This window comes from Mus caroli, chromosome 10 (assembly GCF_900094665.2).
Source record: "Mus caroli chromosome 10, CAROLI_EIJ_v1.1, whole genome shotgun sequence".
Lineage (NCBI taxonomy): Eukaryota > Metazoa > Chordata > Mammalia > Rodentia > Muridae > Mus > Mus caroli.
The window spans coordinates 6,908,336-6,925,537 of NC_034579.1; the positions used below are offsets into that span (position 1 = coordinate 6,908,336).

The following is a 17,202-nucleotide window of genomic DNA, read 5'->3' on the forward strand; positions in this document are numbered from 1 at the left end:
TTACTTTAAAAGATTCCACTTAAGACAGTCAATCCAGTCCTTGGGAACAATGGTCAAGTGGAGCCCAAGGTCGAGTAGACATCAGCACGGTGTGTGTGACTTGCAAGTTGGCTTGCAAAAGCTCTAGCATAACTGAGATCCTTTTCAGTACAGAAAGTGGCTTGTGCCTGGTATCAGTGATTCTAAGAACAAGGTAATTTTTAATTGTGATTTATATTTTTAAATTTTTTATGTGCATAACTGTTTTGCCAGAATGAATGTATATGTACCACATGCCTGATGACTGTGGAAATCAGAAGGGGGTATTGGATCTCCTGGAACTGGAATTATATATATTTGGTTATGAGCTCCCATGTAAGTACTAAGACTAGAATCCTGGTCCCCTGCAAGAGGACCACATACTCTTAACCGCTGTACGATAAAGGAAGATTTGGGAATTTGGAATAATAGAAAATACATGCTGCCAAGTTTTGGAAAATTCAAACCAGCAATAGCAAAACCTAAGAGTTGTACATAGTTAATTTATCTAGCAATGCACCCAAATACTAGTAGATGACAGCATATCATTAAAAGCACAGGCTGTATCAAGTTTTCAAATATAGAATTTGAATGGAACACATTTGATGGAAACATTTAAAAAAAAACTTATTACAAGTTAAGGGAGTAGATTTGTAACATAAAATCTGGATATTTCAAATGGTTAAAATGGAATATAAAAAACCCCAACCAAATAAACAATGCAAGTAACAATAATAACAACAAAATCCCAACAGTGTTTGGAGGGAGGTAACATTTCAGATAGCTGAGTGAAAAGCTGGCTCCCATAGAAGAAAAGCTAAGCCAGGAAAGATGCTGCTGGAGAGGAGAGCAAGCACGAGGAAGCGGTGCTCAGTGGTTGATGACAATAAGTACACTGATTACAGAAAGCATCTGTAGTAAGTTGTAGGACCAAACAGTTCCATGCATAAATACTCACTGGAAAGCAGATTCAAATGGTAAAAAGTGCAGCTTGAAGAACTGAAAGTCTAGCTATCCCAGAAATGTCATGAGGAGGAGGTGTCAATAAGGAACAAATGTCAGAGCCACTCATAAGCCCTTAGCCTTGAACTAAGGCTGGTACTGCACTCTCTGTAGCTTATGGTATAGCAGGCTGGGCGCCTTGAACAGAGACTGACTTCCACTCTGAATATAACACCAGGGAAGGTATTTCCCATATGGCAGAAAACTCAAGATTCTAGCAGTAAGATTTGAGAGGAGGGGGGAGTTGTGGCCAAAACTTTAAAACATAGTAAATGTTTTTATGTTGGAACCAAGTGCTAGGGGCCTCTGCTGGTCCACTGGCTATGTTGTAGCTTGCTTGTAGCTAAGTTTTGAGTTTCTGGAGAGAGACTAGGGCCCAAGAGAAGAGGAACCGTCTTTAGGTAACTCCCAAAAGCAGCCATTTGTCAACTAATTAGGTGTCTTCTCAGGAGTGTAGATCAACTGGTTTCAGCAGTGGCTTAGGGACCTCATCAACCCAAAAAATAATAGCAACAGGATGGCAGGAGTTAAGTGTCAGACCCCAGAATAGCTACAAGAGATGAACAGAAACTACAGAGCAAAAGGCATATATTCAGGAGCAGTCAGTGTCTCAAAAAGAGAGGGTTAAGCCCAAAAGAAGAGAAAAGTAATAATTCTAAAAGCCTTTAAAATTAGTGCAATTAGATTTCTCAAAAAGGGTGAAAGGGACATTTCTAGTCAGGAGTGAGACTGGAAAGGCATTAAACAGAAATTCAGATGTGAACAAAGACCTTTTTTAAAAATTCAGTAGAAAAAATTTAAGAAGTTAATTATTATAAAATAACATAAAGAATAGATAATATATTGCTATGTGTGTGTGGAGGGGGTGTCAGAAAGAAGATGTTTAAAAGCTGGTATTTACTTAGGAAGAAAGAAACAGAAAGTGTGGAGTAGAGATGTGAATAGACTTTAAAATGTTACACAGACAGACTAGGGCTTCCAGAATGATAAAATTGTTAGAATGTGGAAATGGGGATAAGGTCATTAGCATGTTACAGATGACTTAAGAAATATGTAAAATTTACAAAAGATGTGTTTTCAGATCGAAGCTTAGCCATTTTTTAAAAGATGGATAGGAGGTAGGCAGGTGGTAATCTGAGCCTACATACTAGTGTATGAAATGAAAACATAGTATATTTCTATTTACATAACAGAAAGCCAAAATTACCTAAAATGAAGAACTATCTCAAATTCATAGTAACAGTCGGTACCAGAGAGGAATAAAGTGGGAACTTCAGAATGGAGGTAAATCTATTTGCCAGGTCTAAAGTCAATATCCAACCAAACTCATATACAAAAGATAAAAATGTTCATCTTAAATGAGATACAAACATGGTAACATTGACTCTATTATGACAATTTTTTTTTTATAAAGCAGACAAGAACCCTGAAGGAATTACTTCAGAAAAATGAGAAGTAAACATAAGGGCAGGCCTCAAATGACAAAAGTAAGTAAATTATATAACATGTTAGCAAAGATTTTTAAAATATGTCCTACAAACACACAATAGTAATAGTAATAGCTTTGTGTGTTTCAAAAGATATAATTAAATTATGTAAAAAATTAGAGCAGATAACAAAAGGAATTCTGAGGGATAGAATTATTCTTGTGTTTCTCTGTAGAAGCAAAGTAGCCATAGACCTTGGCAGAGAGTACCTACGAGTATGGATGTACGTGAGAAGAGATTAAAGATTCTCTGAGACATGAGACATGAAACAGAGGAAACACAAAGGATGGATCTGTGTTAGTGGAGAATGAATTGCAAAGTGTACTATAGGAAGAAAGAAACTGAGTATGCAGAATCATTAATGTGAGGCAAAATAACAGGTGTATCTGAGAAGAAACCATTTTAGGAAAGTCTATCATTTCAGTCCAGTTAAGGAAAACTCTCACCTAAACCATGTTTCACTTATATCTATGTACTGCTGAACACTGACTGCTCTGTGGTGGGTCCAGAGCAAGTAAATTAAATACCTTGCCCGATTCGTAATTGAGACAAGGTCATAATTGTTTTTACATATGATAATGTCAGTCCACAATTTAAAATATTTCATATGACTATTGTTAAGACTGGCATAAACATGAACTGATGTGTTGGGTTTGGGTTGATGCAGAGACTCAAAGGAAGCATATGTCACCTGCAGTGACATCTCTTATTTCCTCCCTACTCTATCCCTCTCTCCACCTTCACCTTCTTCCTCTCCTCTCTACCCTCCTTTATCGCTTTTCCTTTCTTACCTTCCCTCTCTTCTTTCCATCGTTCTACCTAATTTTTAAATCAGAGACATCCTACCTGACATACAGCATGGATAATAGTTTACTCACAGTACTACATATGACAGAAACTGGATAAAAAACTCCATGATTAACAGCAAAAGGATTAGGTTATTTTCTTAGTGATTTTACTTGGGGCTGACAAGGAACTCAACTACAATGTGATGGGAAGAGAAGGAAATAAAGCTGAAGAGCGGAACCAAAGAAGGGGGAGGAAAGCTACTGGACACTCTGGAGAAAGGACAGTGGGAGTCCACAATGACTGACAGGAAGATGACAATAGCATCCATTAAATGGGTAAAGGAGGTAGTGCACAGATTGGAGAGGGGACAGATGACCCCCACATTGGAGAGATTTCCTTTGAAATAGGACACATCCAGTTAATTTGTCTACTTGTACAAGTATAACTGCAGGAGAATGCATGTGCAGAGATATTAATGGAGTTACACTTTATTGTTGGCTATTGTTTTAGATGGTTAAACGGGAGGAAAGTGAAGGTCGAACTCAAACCATTCCTTAGTCAAACAGGAAGAATCCATACCCCATTCCTTCATCCTTGACTCCAAAGCCAGAAACCTCTGGCCAAAGCTGCCAAGTTCTGCTGCTGGCTAAGGCTGGACCATGGCCCCTTGTTCAATTACATCTTTACCAGCTTTCTGTTTTTTTGAATGGTTTCCTTCACTGCCTAAGCTTGCCTGTCCTGAAACTTGCTTTGTAGATGAGGCTGAACCCAGAGATCTGTATGCCTCTGTCTCCTGAATGCTCGGATTAAAGGTATGTACCACTATACCTGTATGTGACTGGAGCCAAACTTTTCTGTATTTTGTTGACTGTTGAAAGCTTAGCTGGGTAGGGTCTTGCCCTGAGTTCACTACTCCCTTTATTCCTCTTAGCATCCAGTTTTTCTTTAGTCTGTGTATTTCCTTGAACAGAAGATTTAGCTCCATTATTCCTGGTACCTCCTTTTGTTTTGTGACTTTCCTTGCTCAGTTTGCTCCTTTTCATTATAGATCTTTATAAGCATGGCCATTAATAACTACCTGACATAGTCCACACTAGGTTGTTTCAAAATCTTCTTTGCTATTGAAAGTAATCCAAAACTTTAGCCTCAGAAAAAAATTATAGACAAGGGAAAAAAACAGCCACATTCTTCAACAAAATATCATAAGTACAGTTTCTAGGCCACATACTGAAAATCTCCTTTGAAACCTCTTAAGCTAGGCTCTACAGTTCAAATCACCCTCAGCACCACTGCCTTCCATATTCCTACTATGATGACCCATTAAACCCTACTTAAAGCATCCAACTACTTTTCTAACACAAAGTCCTAAAGTCCATATTCCTACAAATAATAGCAGTCAGGCCTAGCACAGCAATATCCCACTCCTGGTACCACCTTCTGTCTTAGTGTTTTATTGCTGTGGAGAGACAACATGCCAACATCAATTCTTTGTTGTTGTTGTTGTTGTTGAACAATAATTTATTGAGATCCCTCCCTCCCAGCCTCTGCAATTCCGAGGTCACTTTCTCCGCTTGTAGATCTTGTTTGCAAGTTCCATGAAGATGGATGGGGTAGGGGTGCAGAGCACTGCTCTATGAGACTCTGGAGGCAGTTGTAACTGTCTTCCTCATACTTGAAGAAAACAGACTCAATTCTTATAAAGGGAAACATTTAACTTGGATCAGACTTACAGTTTGAGAGGTATTGTCCATTATCATCATGTTGGGAAACATGGTAGTGTGCAGGCAGACATGGTGCTGAGAAGCCTAGAGTTCTACTTCTTAATCCTCAGGCAGAAGCAGGAGTCTGACTGCCACATTGGGTATAGCTTGAGCATAGGAAACCTCAAAGGTCAAGCCCACAGTGACACACTTCCTCCAACAAGGCCCCACCTCCTCATAGTGCCACTCTTTATGGGATAAGCATTCAAACACATGGATCTATGGAGGCCACTTAAAGCAGTATGGTGCCTTGGGACTGGAGTTATAAATGGTTGTAAGCTGCCATGTGGGTGATGGGAATTGAACCCTAGTCCTCTGAGAAGGCAATGCTCTTAACTTCCAAGCCATTTCTCCAATCCCTTATCTGAATTCTTTTGATGAAGATCACAAGGTCTATGAAACCACAGAGAATCCAGAAGGAGATCTTCAATGACAATTTCAAAACAAAAACAAACAAACAACAACAACAAAACTCAAACTAAACCAAAAACAGCTCTTACCTCACTATGGCTAAGAGATGTTTATTCTGGAGCCAAATGTGAATGATCATAGCCTAATAACACAAGTTTAGATGACAAATATGTCTGTGAGTACATCAGGGCAACAAATTACAGTAAAGTGGGGAAATCTTGGCTCTAATGCCTCAAATGCTTTCAGACAGCATTCTTAGATTTTGAGTTGGTAGAAGCTAGTGGTTAAAATGTCTCACATGGTAGTCACAAGGATGTTAGATGAGACAGATATGAACAATGAATAGATATTAAGAAGGTTAAGATAGCCCCAGACAACTTGGCTCACTCTCTGCAAAATTCCACCCTCTCCACAGTCACTAAAGTTCTGACTTGTCAATCAACATTGACAGTGTCTAATGTAGGTAGGGCTTCTTTCCAAGAACCTTAGTTTCAATCAATAAGCTTCCATGTGCCCTCCATCTCCAAACCCTTAGAGATGAAAAGGGATTTGAAAGGCAGGCTGCTGCTGCTCTGGCCACACATCAAGTGCATTGGCTACTTCAATCATTACCATCTGTCACTTCCACAGCAATGCTCATATTTATTAAGAACAATCATAACAGGATATAAAATCCCTAGATAGTGTTCTTTGCCCCAAATTCAGGACTGAAACAAGCCCACAGTACTGAAAGGCACTTACACGCACAGGCTCAAACTAAGTCCATGAATAACAACTTCAACTATTTCCCCCATAAACTTGTTCTTTGTATAAGTTACAAACGAGGCCCATATTTTCCCCAGCCCTATGTCCACACAAACTGCTACTCAGTCTGTCTACAGTTTTCATTGCAATAGTTTGCAGAAAAGGCTCTGTTGCCAGTTTAAGCTTTTTACTTTGTCTTTATCTTAACATCACCTAGCTAAGTTTATGAACTACCTTTCTAGTTCATAACTGGGCCAGAGACTTGCCTAAACCATTTCATAGTTCTTTCTATTTTCTCTTCTTTTGCCTCTGCACCCACGAGATAGTGACGACCTTGAGCTTCTGCTGTTCCTAACTGGCTGAGACACATGCTCCCCACTAGCCCCAGGATATCGTTCCCCTGCACACATCCCACAACCCAATACAGTGGTCCTTTGCCATAATTCCACTTACACCCATGTTCAACAGACAGTCCTGGGTTGACCCTTGCCTCTTGATCTACAAAGAGGCTATCAGTAAGAGCTGGTGCCCTAGGATGCAGACAAAAGGCTGAGGAAATGGAAGCAGAAAAACACACTGATCTTAGGAAATGAACAGAGTAATGTGTGAGGCTCAGATATTTATTCGCTCAAATGAACAGGATAAAAATAATTGCTAAATTTTTGGACTGCAGTATTCATTATGATATCATTAAAATAACGTCCAATATTCATTTAGTTTAAAATGCACCATGTATTAATTTAACCATACAAATTAGGATGGCTATGGCCTCAGATTCTGAAATTAGCTTGAACGTACCCTGAGAAGGGATACCGACAGCCCCAGGAGACTAAGATGAAATATTCTCAACAAAATTTTCAAAGCACCTGCTTGGGTGCTTCTTCATCATGTGGATTTGCTGGGGCAGTTGGGGTAGAGGGAGTGAGAATAAGCAAAATAAGATATCCTTCCAAGGTATCCAAAGGTTTATTTTAATCTGCTTGGCTATGGTCTTAAATCATTTTACCTTATATTACATGGCAGACTAAGGATACAGACCATTTCAATTAATTCCTTCATTTAAATATTTCAGGCCTACAAATGTCAAATAATCTGAAAGTTAGTGGGATGTTTTTACAGTTATGCTCTTGATGAAGCCATGATTTGCTCCGCTGGAAGCCTTATGAAGGAATCCACAGTATGAGAGCATAAACTTGATCATGCTTTAGGAGGAGAAGCATCTATGAGCATCTACTTTTAAATCTTTTTATCTAGTCACTTTTTAAAAATCTATTTCCTGCTTAAAATGAAACATGTCAAAATTTGGTTAACTCTGAGCTGGGGAGATGGCTCAATGGGTACAGTGCTTGCTGTGTAAGGAACAGGACCTGAGTTTGAATCCCTCCTACCCATATAAAGCCAGAGGGAGTGCCCTCCTGTAATTCCAGAGAGGGTACAATAAGATATAGATGCAAGGGAGCCCTTGGCATCTCATGAGCCAGCTGCTCCCCAGTGTAGTGTTAAACAAAAGACTCTCACAAAAAAGGTGAGGTTGAACACAGACACCCAAAGTTGTCCTCCAACCTTCGCATGTACATAGTGCCACAAGGACATCTGTGCACACACATACACATAGCACACTAAACTTAAAATAGATAGATAGATAGATAGATAGATAGATAGATAGATAGATAGATAAAAGATTGACTTCAACAACAAATCAAGCCCCTGCTGCATATAACTCTTAAACCACATCAACGTGAGTGAATTAATACATAAGTCTTCAGAGTGAAGACCAAAGGAGGAGAACTAAATACAGAGCCCATTACAGTCGAAAGGCAGGCCTAGCTTCACTGGGCAGAGCTATTTGCTTTGTATTTTAAAATATGCAACGGACACTTACATAATGCCGTGGTCTCTGCTAAGTGTTACCCAGGGGCAGGGATTCTTGTGTCCTGAGATGAGGCTGCCCTCTGCCTCTCATATTGATTCAGAGGGTTTTATGACCCAGTCACCAGGCTTGTTTCTACTTCAACTCAGTTAAATTACACATGCATTTATTACTACACACTGTGCCAGGCCTTGAAAATACAGAATAAACAGTGCATTATACTAGACCAACCACTTGTTAACTCTTCCCTTTCCAGGCAACACCCTATCTGAACAGCTCATGTCGATTTTCCCAGTTACTTTCAGATCTGCTCTGCCACACTGTGTTCTTCATACTCAGCAGGAGTTGGCAGAAAGAGGCATTCCACAAGCTCAAATGTCTGCCCTTTTCATTCTACCTCTGTTTGAAGTGCAGCATGAAGTTCTGTGGATCTGTCAGATATCTAAAGTCTGTGTTTCCCACACTCATTTACAGTTTGAACTCTTTTAGCCTATCCATCCCATTCTGCTACATTCAAACAGCTGCTTCATGAGCTAGTACCTGCATCAAGACCCACAGACCTCTCTGCACAAGCAGTCTAGATGATCTCTTGTGCCCCAAACATTCCCAGCCCCAACACTAGCTGTCTAAGGAGTGACTGTTGAGGGAAATTATGAAAGACGCCAGTGAAAAGTAACTTCCGCTCTTAACACACACAGCCTCAATCTAGGAGTCTCATGACTTTGCTAATCTAACCTTATGCTGACACATGACTTCTTTGCTGTCCAACAAGTCCCCAGGGGAATTAAAGCATTACCATAGATTTTCTAGTGGCTTCCTTTATGAATTGTTTCCCTATCCAACCTACATCATAACTCCTTTGATGGAAATTCGCATGTCCCGAAATTCCTTATCTTTTGTGGCTTTCCAATGACGTGGCTGTGAGACATGCTCATTTAGTAGTTCCAAATATCATGAAGAATTAGGACTTCCTCCGAGCAGGTTTCTTTCTTTTTTTTTTTTTCCTTTTTTTTAAAAATTAGGTATTTTCCTCATTTACATTTCCAATGCTATCCCAAAAGTCCCCCATACCCTCCCCCCCCCACCCACTCCCACTTTTTGGCCCTGGCGTTCCCCTGTACTGGGGCATATAAAGTTTGCAAGTCCAATGGGCCTCTCTTCCCAGTGATGGCCGACTAGGCCATCTTTTGATACATATGCAGCTAGAGTCAAGAGCTCCGGGGTACTGGTTAGTTCATAATGTTGTTGCACCTATAGGGTTGCAGATCCCTTTAGCTCCTTGGTTATTTTCTCTAGCTCCTCCATTGGGAGCTCTGTGATCCATCCAATAGCTGACTGTGCCGAGCAGGTTTCTATCAGTGAAGCTAGCTTTTTAAATTTGTTAGGTGTTCCTTGTTGTTGAGCTCTACAAAGGTCAACTAGGAAATCCCAAAGCCCCTGTAGTCCTTCCTCTGACCCTCCATCTCTGCATCTCTGGCTTCTGCCTTGTGTGCATGGTGAGGAAGGAAATACATTGAATTCTGACATTCATCTTACTCTCAGTATTGGGCGGGGCTTTCCTGATATCTCTAAGCAGAGGAAATGTAGCACTTACCAACTACTGCTGCATGAAATCAGCTTTCTCTGGGTTTCTCTCTCTCTTTTTCAGACAACCAAGAACTCAATTTAATGCCCAGAAAGGAAACTATTCTATTTTATATTGCTTTCATAATATCATTGAAATTTAAAATTTTAAATAATCCTGCTTTTCACATTTCATATGGTCAGATACCTTGGCCTTTTCTGAAAGTTCTATACAGTAAAGATATATGCTGTGGTCATAAAGATAAGATTAGCATGGAGATGAGTCATGTGTCCCTCAATTTGAGAAAGGTTTGATAACTACATGTTATCATCATTACAAATCTAGAAGGTGGCACATTTCTTGTTACTTGAATAAATTTCTTATAGTGCTCAAAATTATGATCTGAATATGTTATTGGAGGTAGAAAATTTTGTTGCTACTAATATTAAAATGTACCCCACTCTGAATCACCCTTCAAGTGCCAAGTATTTCAGCATCTCAAAGTGTACAATAACAATTCTAATGGCTTGGGTGGGGAGTGCTGTACACGTGACCACAGTTTACATGCAGAGGCCAGAGGGAACATCCCCTTTGCTGTTCCATCACTCTCTGCTGTGAGAAACAAGTGCTGGTAACTGCAGTTCCGGGCATTTTATTCTCCTAGACTGCTTAGAATTGGCTAAGGCACTGAAATTATGCTAATATTCATTATGTTAAATGGTAACCAAAAAGTCAATTACATTAAGATTTTAAATATTTTACTATACCAATGTCCCCACACTTATTTTTGGAGTTAACAAAAAATCCAATGAATAAGAAAGAAAAACAACGCAGGGAGTGTTGGGGCGAAATCAATCATATTTTCACGACCCGCAAAAAGAAAAATGCAACATTTGAAACCCACACATTTGTTCAACTTCATAAATGGGGCTAGGGTGAGCCCTAGAAAGATTTCATATGGGTTGAGAGAGTAGGAGTGCCTACAATACAAATATTAATGGGGTATAAGACTGACCACTCAGTCATACCTACTAGGGGATTTTACCATAGATGGGTCAGTTGCAACATGGAATGCAACAATAAAAGATGCCAATAGAAAATCAAGTTGGGAATGGAGGGAGAAATGGCCTTTAATCGAGTCCCAAAGAACTGAAAACCAAGGTAAGGAACCAAACTAAGAGCTTACTTACCAAGCACACATTAAGAGCCTATCAGGTATCCGTGACCCCAGTATGCAAAAGCCGGACGTGGCCCCTGTCTGCAGACTGATGCATCATTTTAGGGTCAAAGGTACTAGGTATGATGGCTCTAGCTGGATGGCTGCTTTCAAAAATCTGAAAATTTGTTCTCTTATTCCCTTTTCCTGGATCATGGGAGAGCTGATTGATTCTGTTGGCTCTGTAACTTCAGGAGTGGTAAATGATGTCAGATTCTCTAAATTTCTCCCACGGTATTATGAAAGACAATGGCACCAGAATCTAGCTGGGCTTTGATCCCTAGTGCTTTGGGAGTGTGTGACGCTTGGTTCTGTGCTGGTGAGCCAGCCTCCTGTTTCTTTGGTGAAACTGCAGAGGAAGGACTTGATTTGCCATCCACTTGACATGCTCTCTTTTATTGCTATGTCAAAATAAGATCTGGTACTTAATATGTAATCAATGGTCACAAAATTTACCTGTAAAATATTATATTGTGGAAGTACCATTTTTTCTGTTTTTATAAATCAAACATACATTTGTATCAGCAGAATTCAATTCAGATTATAACTATAAAGAAGGAAAGATATCTAAAATACATCAACTCTTCCAAAAGAAATCAGCAGTCCTGGCAAAGGAAGATCCAGCATCTTGCCAGTGTGACCTGAGACTATCACAGGATCCTGACACCCATATACCATTCAAACACTGATGAAAACTGATTGCTTTAAGGATTTAGGGTTCAGGACATCCCACCAAGCTCCTAAATAGGTTTGAGCCTTTAATGTTGATTAGCTTTATCCATTATTATTACTTGGGGAAGAGGCTTAAATTTTTTTTCAAGCCTGGTAAAATCTGTCAATCGCTGTTATTTATTAATTTAGTCCATTAAGTATTTTTACCGACTATTACCATTCTGTCTACGTGAGTTCACAAATGGGAATTTACAGAGCAGGAAAGCAGCTTTTCTGGAACGGAAGTGGCTCTAGATTGAGGTAGATAAAGAAAAGGCATCTTTAAGACAGGTTCCCCCTTAAGGGAGGACAGACACAAGCCAGGCAAATCTGGGAGGAGGTTCAGCTCTGGGTGGGACAGGCCTGGGGTCAGGGGAGGGGAAGGCACTACATGATAAAGGTCCCTTACTCTTTAGATTTATCTGATCCATGAGCGGAATTGATCCGATGCACTTCTTTCCTTTTAGCTTGTTTAGAAGCCATGCCTGCGGCCCACTCTAGCAGCCTCCAGCAGGGCCGGCTGAGAGCGCGCCCCAAGGCCCACGAGACTTCCAGCGTCTGCTGTTGCCAGGAGACTGGCAGCGAGTTCTGACAACCGGAAGGCTCCTCCCAGGCCAGCTGGCTGGAGGGCCGGCTCCGAGTGAAGACTCAGCTTTAGAGTTGGTGTCTGGAAAGGAGCTGTGATGGGGGCAAGCGTTGACAGGCTTATATGACTGCGGACACTCCAGCTTGTTATGCCTGGATCTGCGGCTCTGAACTTTAGACACAGACTCTCTCCGCGTTTCAACTAACAGAATACAGACATTATCATTGTCACACCTCGGGTGTTCTCTTAGCCGAACATAGGAGTTCCTTCATTAATACTACTGTGTTTGCCAAAGGCCTAAAATAAACAAACAAACAAACAACTAAAAAAAAAAAAAAAAACGCTGGACAGTGGGGGATCTTAGTAAAGCCAAGATCTACCATAGATCTCAGGCCCTCTGTGCAGTTATCTTGACTTGGGGCTGATTCTCTTCGAGCCTTCTTTGCCCATTTGTTAGCAGGCGATGGTTTTATCTACTCTGAGGATAAAATGGATATAAAGTGTTCAGCACAACATGCAAAACTCTTTATGCACCCTTTGGGAGCAAACAGATGAAACGAATGAGTATGGCCAATCTGCTAAATACGAACCTGTGGATCACCTGCTCAACTAAGAAATGCTTGAACTGGAAAACCACCATTCACAAAAACAAAACAAATTATTGTTTTCAGCCCATTGTAACTTCAAGTCAAATTTGACCTATGGTCCTGAAGTTTGGAACATATAGGTGACCTTTCTCATAATCATGGAAGTAGTAAGCATCCTTGAGTAAAATAATTCTGTTCTTGAGAATAAGAACATGAGAAGTCTATCATCCAGTTGAAAAGCCACTTCTTAAAATTAAATCTTTAAACCTTGACAAATGACTGCCCAACTTTCACCATTCTGCAGAATCAGGCTGCCAGAGGATTATAATCTTAATATTATTTAGAGTTACATACATACAAACAACCACATAACTACTTCATATTTTATATATAAAATCAATTCAAAGCTGGAAGTGTTAAATTTATGACTACAAAAGCACCCTCCCCCCAAATCCTTCCTTTAAACTGGATCTACAGAGAACGGAAGGCCCCCCCTTTGTGAGCCGACTTCTAGAATTTTCATAGAATTCTTCTAAATGAATATAGAGTAAATGAGGAAAAAGCAATATTAGCAATATTAGCAATATCGTTTAATGAAGTAATAAGGTATATTACCATAACTTGATATAAATGACCCATGTGTAAACATGGCACAGCTTTAGGAACTAACCACACAGAAGAGTACATTTAATTCTGAGCCAGGGGTATCCTTGACAGGCTTGCCCAGGGCTGCAAATGCGGAGGCCCCGAGAGAAGAAAAGTTCTGCAAATCAAAACAATAACATGCCAAACAAATCAGGACAAACATATTTTACGTATAAAGGACCTCAGACCAAGAGGAGCAAAGTGTCTTGCAGGAAATCACAACACCACATACTGATGCAGTGTGGATAAGGATTAAGTAAGGAGAACTGCTTTAAGCCAGGAATATCACAATTTCACTCAGAAACTGTGTCCTAAACATCTATTGTTAAGAGTCAAAATACAGAGAATATACAAGAACAAAATGAGGGGAATCACTAAACAATTTTAAGAAGTATGCTGTTTTGGGAAATGCCTAGCCTGGTGTCCCTCCTTCTGTAAGTAATCTATGGAGAATGGAGTGTGTAAAGATACAACCTGTCTTCATTATGGGGTTAAATCATTGAGCAAGCCACATAAGCAGCGTGTGTATATCTCTAAACCTTACAATGACATATGTCCTAGGGCACGAAAAGAGACATGGCCTTATAGCTCTGCCTTTAAAGTAAATTCATATGTTTATAGTTATGATAGAAGTAATTTTGGAATAATAGTTAAAATACCAGCTGTGACTTGCTGTGTGTTTGCTACATGCCATGTTTGGGAAAGGGTGCTGGATCCTTTAGAGATAACCCTGAATGTAAATGCTGGCTCTTGTTCATTGAATGTTCATAGGCCAGATATCTAACTTCCATTTTCTTTATTAGTAAAATAGGGAAGAAAAGGGATGTGGAGACTGAAGTGTCCGCTTCCTGTATCCTGGTGGGACTTCCAGTAGAGGGAGGGGGACACCAACCCATCCACAAAACCTTCGACCCAAAATTTATCCTGCCTACAAGCTGTTCAGGAATAAAGACAGAGCAGAGATTGAAGGAATGGGCAACCAATGACTGGCCCAACTTGAGACCATCCCATGCAAGAGAGCCAAATGCTGACAAGATATATGATACTCTGCTAGGCTTATAGACAGGAGCCTAGCATTACTGTCTCCTAAGAGACTTTATCCAGCAGCTGATGGAAACAGATGCAGAGACTCATAGTCAAACACTAGGAGGAGTTCCGGAGAGGGGAGTCTTGTGGATGAGTGGAGGATAGGATTGAGGGAGTCTTAGAGATCAAAGACAAGAAGATGCAGAGTCAACTAACCTGGACCCATAGGGGCTTGTGGGACCTGGAAAAGCAGCCTGTTTTCTGGTTGAGCTGGGTTTAAACCCCAGAGTCCCAGCAGTTCCTGCAAGGGATGAAAGGCGCTTGCCTGCCATGTTTCTTGACACCAGGCTCCTGACAGGAGGCCTCAGCTCTCCATTATTCTGTGGCAGTCACGTAGGACAATGCCCCAAGCCTCTGGTATTTGGTCTGGATTCTACCCCCATGGTAACCTGGCTACAGCCCGGTTTGCTCCTCCCCACAGTTACCTAGCAACAGCTAGGTAGGCCTGGCTTTCTATAAAAGGGGCTGCTTGCCCCCTCGTCTCTCTCTTACTCTTGCATATCTCTTTTACCCCCTTGCTCCCCCTCTCTCTGCATTCCCTTCTCCCCTCTCTCCACATGACCATGGCTGGCCTCTACTCTCTCCCTCTCTCTCTCCTTGTCTCTGCCTCTACTACCCTCTTAGCTCCCCTTCCAAGACAATCCTCCTAGCAAAAGGTATTTAACCTCAAGCCTGCATTGAGAAAGTGGGGTACGGTTTCACTCATCACAACTCTCCACCATGACAATAAATGCCTTAAAACCACGGACTGTCTCTTCTCATCAGGATCCACCTTGCTGGAGCAATGGGACAGGTCTTCCTCTAAAGAGTGGTGCCTAATCTCACACAGGAGGCCTCTCTGCCTGCTCAGCCACAGTTTCCACTAAGCCAAGGACACTCTGTGCAAGCCTAGGACATTCTGCTCTCCTTAGGAACCATCTGTAGATCTCCTCCTGTCCTTTTCCCTTCTGCCCTGAGCCAGAAGCAACCCCGTGGTCCCCTACTCCATTCTCAGCTCTTCTGTGACATCGAGGGGTGTCTGCAGTGTCTAAGAGCTAGAACCTGCCATCCCTGGCCTCTGTGTGGCCCAGAGATCCCAAGCTAATTCCAGCAGGTCCACCAGTACCTAAGACTGTACCTCCCCACCACCTGCGCAGAGTCCTGCAGCTTCTTATAGCCCAACTTCCATTAGGCAGCTGCATGGAATGTGTGCAGTTAAACTTCCCATGTCTGCCTCCATGAGCAGCCCTATCCCTGTGGTGGGCCAGAGACAGGACACTATTTTAACCCACAGGGGCTCACAGATACTGAACCATCAACCAAAGAACATTCACAGGCTGGATCTAGGCCTATGCATTTGTAGCAGATCCACAGCTTGGTCTTCATGTGGATCCCCTAGCAACTGGAACAGGGGCTGTCTCTGATTCTGTTCCCTGCCTTTGAATCCCCTTCTGCTAGCTGGCCTGCCTTGACCAGCCTCAGTGGAAGAGGATTTGCTTAGTCCTGCTGTGACTTGATGTGCCAGAGTGGGTTGGTACACATGGGGATCTTCCCTTCTGTGATAAGTAGGGAAAGCAGTACTAGGAAGAAGGGGAATGTGAGGGTGGGACTGGGGGTTCACGCAGGAAGTAAAGTGAATAAATAAATAAAAATAAGGAAGAATAATACCACAAATGTACTTGACATGTCACAACCACTCAGGAGGGTGATAATATTACCCCACGGGTAACGAAAATGCATTGAAGAGGGGAAATGGCACAGGTGATGGGTAGCAGAACATAGCAGGCCATACTCATCACTCCCTCAGGTTACCCACTGGTCAGATTGCATCATCTAGGTAGTTGCCTTGGGTTTCCATTTAGGGGATTTCAAATTTGCTTTTCATCAGACATCAGACTGGGGAAAAAAAGAGAGTGTTATTACTATTGCTACTGCTGTTACTGTTGTTGTTATTGCTGTTCTAATAATAATAATAGCAGTAGTAATGTAATTATTATTATGAAGCATGTAGTTACTGCCCCAGTTAGATTTTAGAGGAAAGAGAGATTTGACTTGGAGCAGTGGTAGCCCAACCTCATAGGGAAGTGGTTAGAAAGGTGCACTTCCTTCTATCAACAGAAACAGAGCAGGCCTCTGAGGACCTGCTGAAATGAGGAATCACCTATCTCACCCTCACTTTTTTTTTCTTTATTACAACAAGCTTTATAGTTTATAATGTAAAGCCATATAGTTTATGTGGTTCCAGAAAGCTAGGTGTAAACCCATGGTATTCTGGTTTTTGTTCTGTTTTGTTTTATTTTGTTTTATCCTTATTTACGTATCAGCTTTTCTTACTAAAGGAACTACAGGATCACTCAAAGCAGAGATTATCTTATCTTTTCAATATACTCATTTGGAACTTCCAAAACCCTGAATGCGTATTGATTGGTTCTCATGACTAATCAGCACTTGCTTAGGCATGGCACACATCCAGGAACCTTCATGAACTCACTCAGTTTATAGAGAGGAAAAGCAAACTGTCCAAAGGCAAAGGAACTTATTTGAAATCTAAAGCACTCAAGAGCTGAGAAAATGGAACTACAATATAATTTTGCTTCACAGAGCAGGTTCATAGGCAACCAACTCCCTTCCTCTTTCAATTAAAAGGAGTTTGTACTCTGTTTTTATTATTACTTTGTTGTTGTGTTGTTGCACCAAAAATCAAGAGAACCCAAAGCATTGGGCATACTAAATGAATTCCAGAGAGC

The 17,202-nt window shown here is 41.0% G+C and overlaps 1 protein-coding gene across 4 annotated transcripts in view; it reads right to left on the bottom strand.

Moving 5' to 3' along the window:
- Positions 1–14,768, bottom strand: part of Adgb (androglobin) — a 129,321-nt gene extending 114,553 nt beyond the window's left edge. For 3 of the 4 annotated variants that reach the window (XM_021175285.1, XM_021175286.1, XM_021175284.1), the window contains exon 1: positions 14,633–14,768. In XM_021175285.1, coding sequence (XP_021030944.1) covers positions 14,633–14,748 — 116 coding nt within the window. In that variant the 5' untranslated portion in view covers positions 14,749–14,768. Of the gene's footprint in view, positions 1–11,981; positions 12,056–14,632 lie in introns of those variants that run through there. The other variant, XM_029482309.1, reaches the window with a different exon arrangement.
- Positions 14,769–17,202: the final 2,434 nt, after the last annotated feature.